This window comes from Populus euphratica, unplaced genomic scaffold (genome assembly GCF_000495115.2).
Source record: "Populus euphratica unplaced genomic scaffold, PopEup_1.0 scaffold158.1, whole genome shotgun sequence".
In the NCBI taxonomy this organism is placed as follows: domain Eukaryota; kingdom Viridiplantae; phylum Streptophyta; class Magnoliopsida; order Malpighiales; family Salicaceae; genus Populus; species Populus euphratica.
In genome coordinates, this window is record NW_011499913.1 from 377,279 (window position 1) to 385,547 (window position 8,269).

The following is an 8,269-nucleotide window of genomic DNA, read 5'->3' on the forward strand; positions in this document are numbered from 1 at the left end:
ACATGAAAATATGTAAACACAAAAAAAAAAAAAAAATACAATTTACATATTTTGCTATCTGTTTATGATTGTTCAGCTTTTGTCGTCTGAAAAGCCAAGCCAACTAGTAAAAAGAGAATCATGCAAAGATAATACAAACAATTTTTGTTCTGCTGCTTCATTCAATTCACACTATCTGCCGCTGTGGGAACTAGGCTGGTGATAGATAAGGAAGGATATTTGGCAAACTGTAATTGGCCAAAGATGTCATACCACCGAAATGACATTGTTTTGTGAATCCAAGGTGTGCAGCATTCCTTGAACTTGAAATCCATTCAATCTTGCTTTGTGCATATGTGTTTGTTTTTGTTTCAATCTTAACAAAATAGAGGACATTGTAGTTTCTCAGGTTCTAAAGCTTTTTAATTACTCCCATTCTGTTCATTGGTCAGGATTTTATTTATTTATTTTTATATAGCATCAGACTACTTGAAGATGCAGTGATGATACTAAAGTCGGTGCTTTCGTGTAGGAAATTGGGTGTCTAGTTATGATTTGAGAGATTTGTTCAGTTTGCTTTTGACAAGTTCTTGCTCATCCTTTGCTTGGAATTGGTTTGAATTTCAATTTATTTGTTCATAAAGGTAAAGAGTGTGATCTAACGAACCAATTTTGAGTGATCCTATAGAATTCGTGTTTTTAGCTGAGATTATACAATTGATTTTTTTAACTTCAAACTTTTCCAAACAAGAAAAATGGCTAGATGGAGTTTCACTTGCAACAGTTTTTTATGTTCCAAACAAGCTGAAAAAGAAATGTTGAAAAACTCCGTTGTTGATGGTACTTGATGAGATTGATTTTCCTTGTTTCCATGTGATTTGGAGCTACTCCATTGCTTATTTGCGGCAGCTAATCTACTGTCCCTCTCATGTGCTTCCATGGGTGAATTGGCCACTCTACCCACGAATTGAAGCAACCAACTCTGACCTGATTGCCATGGGCACTGGTTTACCACAATGCGCTATCGCTGCTACAGCTTCTGCTTGTGGAAAAACTATCCTAATTAACCCTAGCCCCTCCTTTGGGTCCCATTACACCTCTCTTTCCATCCCCAAACTAGAATTGTTCCTCAATTCCAATTTAAAACAGCCATATTTGTGTGCCATTGCGGTTAAAGGTCATGATTAGTAAGATCATAAATCTCATCACTCGGCCCATTTACTCAGATGTTGAGATTTCATGTTTTTTTCTCCTGAATAAGTGGAGAACTAGCGAAAGTTCTATTTCAGGGTTGTGTAGAAGACAAGCCTCCTGACCTAATGTCACGATTTCAAGTACACAAGTATGATGAGTTTAAGAGCGTTGATGCAAGTTTCGTTGGTGATGAGAATGGCTAGTTATGCAATGTGCCAGTTTCGAGAGCTACTATGCTGGCAGATAAAAAATTGATTACACTGGAGAAGAATCAATTAGTGGGTTTTTTTTTTTTTAATTTTACTTGGAGCCATTTTATGCCAGATTTTGGAAGCAAAATAACATGAAAGACAGGAAAGCATGAGAGCAAAACTATGCTAGAATCAATAAGCTGGGATCAGAAACTGAAATTGAATCAATCACCAACATTCTACCAACAGCATGGGTTGCCACAGGCAGTTCAATGCACTTTGAACCTCATTTTCTGTTGGCAATAATAAACATGGCGTTTTGTCCATCGGCATGATTCGACTTTATAACAATTTAGGTTAAATGGGGGAGAAATGGAAGACTGGAAGACTCACAATTTACAAATTCTTTTTTGCTCTTTGAATTTCCTATCCTAAAAAACGAAAAAGTGTGGGGGTCAGAATCATGGGGCCCTTCCAACCTAAGAGAACAATGAGTAAAGACTGGTCCTCTCCAACGTCACCACAGCATGCAAATTGCTTAACATCTAAGCTATATCCCCAGCAGGAACCTGAAGACATCACTCAGTGAGATAACCCCTTCTACACGCTTGCTGCCAGCTTCCACAATCAAAAGCCTCCTAACCCCTGAAAAGACCACGCAACAAAGCAATTAGAAAACGTGTTACTAGTCCAGACCACGAAGTCAGAACTACTTACGGTGAAGAGTTGATGTAGAAAAAAAATCATATTGCTGTAAGAGTACCGGGATTTGCCAAACGCTCCATTACTTTGTGTAGAGAATCAGTCCGCAAACACATCTGACATCTCTGTCCATTGTAGAACGCATTTGAAGAATTTGCATTCTGACCCAATTGCAGAGCCTAAAAGGGTATGAAAGAGCATATCAATACAGTAGGTTCACGCCATGCATGTTTTATTCAAAAATGCAGTTTACTTTATCACTTCCAGTCATTTATCTTCTTCTCCTGATTTAGTTGAATGTATTTATTGTTTCACGAGTGCATATTCATGTACAGAGCTGCGGATTGGTTCAGACCATTGCAAGAATGTGCATACAACTGCATATAAATAGAGCTCAAAGTAATCAAAACTAATTACCTGATGAATACTTATTTCATCAAGATGAATTTGTGCATAGGCTTTATCTTTAGCCAAAGCAGTGATATCACTGTCAAGGAAACAACTTACTTAAGTCAAAGATGGCTTAACCTGCAATTCAACAATAAGAAAGATCCAAAACATGCAAGCACATGCACTCACAGATGCACAAGTTACCTTCGAGAATATACATCCAGCAGTGAATCGTTATCATTTACAATTGGTATTGAACTGACATTGGCTGTACCAGGAAGGTATTATAGCACAAGGTTAGGAGAGGTTAAAGAAGATCAATCAGCAATATGCACACTCAGAAACAGATAGAAGAGGACAGTTGTAGCTTGTGGTAATCTTTTGCCGTGTGAATTACCTTGAGCCAACAAAGACAGAGCAGCACCGAGAGAAGCATTTGGTCTCAGCATTGCAAATGGCCGTCTGTTTGGTTCCCCAATTTTTGGAACCCATGTACCCAAAGGAATTGAACAAATTGGCTGTTGAAGAATGGGTAAGGAGCCAGCAGAATGTCTGAAATACCTGCATATACCTGACAATTAGGTCCATTTGTTAGCAACAAGTTATACATCCTCAAGCATCAAACCAAGAAAGCTTACATTTTAGTATTCCAGACAGGGAAGCAAGATGAAGTAGCTGCGGAAATGAGCCATCATGAGAAGCAGAATGAATAATGGGAACTGTTGATACGCTGTTTTGCAAAATTTTCAAAGAAACATCTTTCATCGAATCATATGGCCCTGCCTGCATATTAAACAAGTGGAGGATAATAATTACTGACATAGCAGATTGCAACACCAGAATAAGAAATCAATAAAACTACAGAAATGGTTCTACATCTGAAGCTGCTCATTTGCACCATCTGATTCAAAAAATTCAATACAGGTGACTTCAAGCAGCATTGCCCTAATCTAAAAGGAGCATTTCAACCCATTTGCTGTTGCAGACCATATGGAACCAAGTAAGGTGCTAAAAGAATTCAACATTGAAAACAAAAATTATTTTCCAAGCAACCATTTCCCCAAGTGTATTTGTCATTCTACCATCCTAGTTTAGAGATGATTGTGCCCATAAGAGCAAGACATACAATCATACATGAAAAGCCCAACATGTAAGATACTCAAATAAATGACAAATAATGGCTGGGAGATTATTTTGGATTCTAATGAATCTTAGCAAGGCATCAGAAGAAACACTAACATGGATCAGATGTTTAGAGTATGCTCTCCCACTACCATCAATCTGTCTGTTGAGATGCATTTTTCCTTCCTTCCAAGCAGATATAGTATGTGTCTCTAATTCTTCCTCCGTCAGATTAGATCCATGAGTTCCAAGCTGAAATTGCAAGGTTCATAAATGTTAAACAACTGAGAGACACGAATGCCAAACATGTACAATAGCAAAACAATTAAATATACTCTAGGAACTTAACTAGTCCTTCATTTCTAACATAGACAAATGTAAAAGAATAAGCACATCAACAATACATCCAAAGACAACGTCCTTAATATACAGTGCCTGCATGTGCTTGTGTACATCCACATGAATGCACATGTTTTGTGATACCTTAGAAAACATGCAATTGAAGACATGTAGAAATGTAAGAGCACAAGTACATGCAGTCTAGGAACTTAACTAGTCCTTCTTTTCTTACAAGACAAAGGTAAAAACACAAGTAGATTAACAACAATTACAAAGACAGATCCTTAATTTAAAATGAATGCACATATTTTGTGATACCTTTGAAAACATGCAATTGAAAACACAAGACAGACTTCAGTGATCATGCACGAAATGAAGACATTAGAACACTAATAAGCATGTGAACGTAACCATTTTTCTTTAAAGCCTATGTTACAATTGCTTAGTGGTGTGGAGATGCAAATGACTTGATTTCTTGGAGAGTTTTTGCAGGCAGCCAAGTCAAAATTCAATTTCTTCAGTTATTTCTCTTAGCAAAACAAAAATAGGTTTCTTGTAATTGGTAAAAAAAATGTACAGCAATTCATTTTCCAAAACTCATGATGAATCTAATCAGCACTAAAACAGACAATGCAGCTAAAGAAGAAAATATCACTAGCAGTTACTGTTTTTCCTGCGAATTGTATCTTCCAATCCTAAGTGTTTATTTTTGGTATTTATATAACAATTATGAGCCCTAGAGGGAACGCAGACTTAATTAAGTTATCAGTCTAGTCCCTTATCTACATACAGCATTTTTTTCTCTTCAGTATATTGCAATTTCACTTAAAATCATCATGGATCATATTAGCATTGGAAAAGAAGTGCCAAAATACACACCTCCCTCAGAATCAAGATGAAGTCCAATGCAGTAAGCACTCCAACAAACTGGCCCTTGCAAAAGTCCCAGAGAGGAGCCATAGGGATGCCCTAAAATTGGCTCAAGTCAGCAAGAGAAATCTGAGCTAATATTCAACTACTATAAATGTAGCAGTAGCATATTGAATTGACAGAAAAGCCCATAGGGCCAATAGTTCCAGAAATCATTATAAAATAGAAAAATAAGTTATACAATATGCCTAGGTACAAAGGATTAGTTTCACATTCACTAGCAAGAACATTAACTTGCTGCATGTGTTCAGCTTATGTCTGTCTGTGTTTGGATGCATAGTGGAGATTCACCTGTTCATAGAGAATATGAAAGGCTTGCTTCACAGGTAGAGTAACATCCAAGGCAATAACCTGAAAAGTAAGACAGAACAAGGAACAGATGAACATCCCGGTTGTGGTTGAAAACATAGAGAATGAGAGTACAATTAGTTCCTGAAGAAGGTAAAGCATTCAAACCTTGCCTGACTCTGGAAGCAACTCGTATGCAGTATGTGTGGACAAGAAAGCAGAAATACGATGACGAGAGACCTCCAACTCAGTTGCTGATATCCCTTGGAGTACTTCCTGAAAAGTACGAACTAACAGAGTGACCAACTCTGCCCTGAAGGAATACACAGGAAGCATCTAGCATAAAATAATTAACAATCTCAACAAGATTCGTCGCCTTCTCTGTTTATTGATTTCAAGAGATGAACAAAATTAAGCAGCTCAATGTCATACTCATTCCCAAATTTGCCATTTTGTCCTTTTCCCTAGGTTAAAATATTCTCAATTCACAAATTTGCTATTCTGCTTCATTTCCAGCTTCAACCTCTTTCTCTCTTGTAATAACCCCAGAAAGGAAATTTAAAGAAGTCTTTTCAGGTAAAAAAAACAAAGATGGCTGAAAAAAGAAACAAGGAGGGTAACAGTTGCTGTTTCTTTATTTAAGATGATTCATCTACCTCATTTTATCTACTTTGGGCCTCCCTACTGATATGTTTACATTCCCCTGAGGCAATACAAAAATAATCCATCCATGCAATTCTGAGTTGAATCTTGTCTATGAACAAACAAGAGATGCAACAGCACAGATGAAACACAACATGGATGCACATAAACTGAGGTCTAAGATTAAGAAGGTGCAATAGCTGCTAAAATTCAAAGAAAAAATGGCAACTCCCAAGCACTGCCATGAGGATGGTGCTTCGAAAATAAGAGCACACACTATGAGATACAACAGCCAAGTATCTGGGCTTAAAAACTGGTCTGAAAGCGACTGGTAATGTCAAAGCTGAAATGTATCTTACCGGGCAAACAGAAACATCATCCAGCTCCATGTTGGATCTCCCAGGTGTCTCGGAATTAAGAATTTGTGGAGGATCCTTAGTTAAGACAACAGTATTTACCACCCCATAAGGCCCATCAACAAAGGATAACTGCTCATCAACCTGCCATTGTCCATCTACACGGAACTTGAACTGTGTGCAAAAATGACAACGATTTTGAAGGTAGCAGAGATGTTAGAAATACACATTCCTTAATTGTTGATGAGAACATTAGTTAGGAAAAATAGCACACATAGATGCACCAAACAGAGAGCACTTTAACATTCTATCTCATTCCTACAACCATTAACATATTAGAAAGGAGAATGACGACCCTGCAAAGGTTACAGAAAGCCAGTAGTTTGTATGGTTCCTTTTTAGCTTAGCCTAAAGCAGATTCAATCTCTTAAAAGACTAAAAAAATAACATTACTAACTTAACTGACTTCTAAAATCGAGCACAATTTGAATATGAGATGTCAATCGAATCAGATTAATCGTCTAAAAACATTCTGAGAAAGCAACAGATAGAGCCAGTCAAAAACCACATGCTAATGCAGAATGCATATGTTAGTGGCCATAAAAACTTGAACAAGCTCGGTTTTCTATTATGACAATAATCTTGATGTCAATGTAAAAGCCAATGGATTCTGTCCCAAAAGCTTAACCTTGTGAAGGGAAACGTTGAGAAAACTCCATAGTCATGAATCATTTACGTTCCATTGGGATGATTCTCTTCAAAGATGGCTCCTTTCTGAGCGATAACCTAAGGCCAAATGCACTATAGCTTTCATTGCCATGTTCCATTGCTACATTTTAAAAATAATTTATTGCCTTACATTTCTATCACTCAAATTTGATGGCTTACGAGATCAAAAGGCTCATAAATTATTATAGATAACTAACAAAGTAATGAAATATCTTTGTATAGCATAAGCACATTGATTAGTTATTAACATAAATTCAAGTTACTTTCCTTTCAACCCTAAAAACTTACATAATTATATAATGCAACAAAAGATTCCCACAAATGCCAGCTACAAAGTCATCATCACAGGCATAACTGTTAAACATGCCTTACTAGCTGAGTTGGTTTAACATACCTGATGCAATCCAGGCACTAAGCTAACAACAATTTGAAATACATTAGGGCACCCTTCCACCGGGGACAAAGGTAAAAGGTCAATCCACCTGCCCAAATTACAACTCAATTAGACACCCAAGTCACACCAAAACACAAACCAAAAAACCCTTAAAGTTATGAAAAGAGAACACATTATCAATAACAGAACTAAAAGCCATTTGTAAATTCATTACCACAAAAACAATAATATTCTTGGTGATCATCACAAAAATCTGGTCAATTTAGCAACTTACCTAGTAAAGGTACCAAAGATAGACACTTCTCCCCCTCCATAAGGCCAGACGAAGCGCACCGGAATTACTCCACTATTATCATGGCCAGTACTGGAACCAGAACCAAACATTTTCCGTCCAAAAAATAATTTATATAAATACAATAAATACTTGACACACCACCAATCAACAAAATCCCAATTCTAGCAAAATCACTCCAAGAGAAACCACAATTCAAATAACTATATTTTTCATTTCACCAGTTCCCAACAAAAACTATAAAATCTAACCAACACCAGCGTGGGATCCTCTACAATTTAGCAGAGGACCCCTTATTGCTTATACATGCAAAATTCAACAAATAGAAGAAATTTAAAACAACACTATAAATTATCAAACCCCCTTATCGTTAATCAACAAAAATGATTAAACTTTAGTACCCAAACTCCACAATTCTCTACATGCAAGCATGAAACACTAACCAAATCAAAATCCCACCACTCTTATCCTCTTTACATAAAAGATTCAAACTCAAAAAGTCTACAAATCAAACGGCCACAAAACCCCCCACCAAAAACCAACAAAATCATTCACACAGCATCAACCTCTGATCTGTGTAAAGATTGAAACTTTTTAGCTAAATCGGATTCAAGAGACTAAATTAAGAATACCCGGATGGAGAATTGAACGAGAAAGTAAGGTTTTTGTGGCTAATTTAGAGACTTAATTGAAGGGTTGGAGGGGGGGGGGGGGGGTAAGA

General features: G+C 36.9%; 1 protein-coding gene across 2 annotated transcripts in view; it reads right to left on the minus strand.

The window, feature by feature from the left end:
• Positions 1-1,551: 1,551 nt before the first annotated feature.
• The window catches only part of LOC105134194 (sucrose nonfermenting 4-like protein), a 20,585-nt gene continuing 13,867 nt past the window's right edge, over positions 1,552-8,269 (minus strand). The window contains exons 2-14 of one of the 2 annotated variants that reach the window (XM_011038519.1): positions 7,531-7,911; positions 7,257-7,344; positions 6,137-6,307; positions 5,304-5,411; positions 5,139-5,198; positions 4,797-4,886; positions 3,696-3,830; positions 3,095-3,239; positions 2,854-3,027; positions 2,661-2,724; positions 2,484-2,553; positions 2,128-2,245; positions 1,552-2,009 (exon numbers count right to left, since the gene is read on the minus strand). In XM_011038519.1, the coding sequence (XP_011036821.1) occupies positions 1,915-2,009; positions 2,128-2,245; positions 2,484-2,553; positions 2,661-2,724; positions 2,854-3,027; positions 3,095-3,239; positions 3,696-3,830; positions 4,797-4,886; positions 5,139-5,198; positions 5,304-5,411; positions 6,137-6,307; positions 7,257-7,344; positions 7,531-7,640 (1,428 nt within the window). In that variant the 5' untranslated portion in view covers positions 7,641-7,911 and the 3' untranslated portion in view covers positions 1,552-1,914. Of the gene's footprint in view, positions 2,010-2,127; positions 2,246-2,483; positions 2,554-2,660; positions 2,725-2,853; positions 3,028-3,094; positions 3,240-3,695; positions 3,831-4,796; positions 4,887-5,138; positions 5,199-5,303; positions 5,412-6,136; positions 6,308-7,256; positions 7,345-7,530; positions 8,257-8,269 lie in introns of those variants that run through there. The other variant, XM_011038518.1, reaches the window with a different exon arrangement.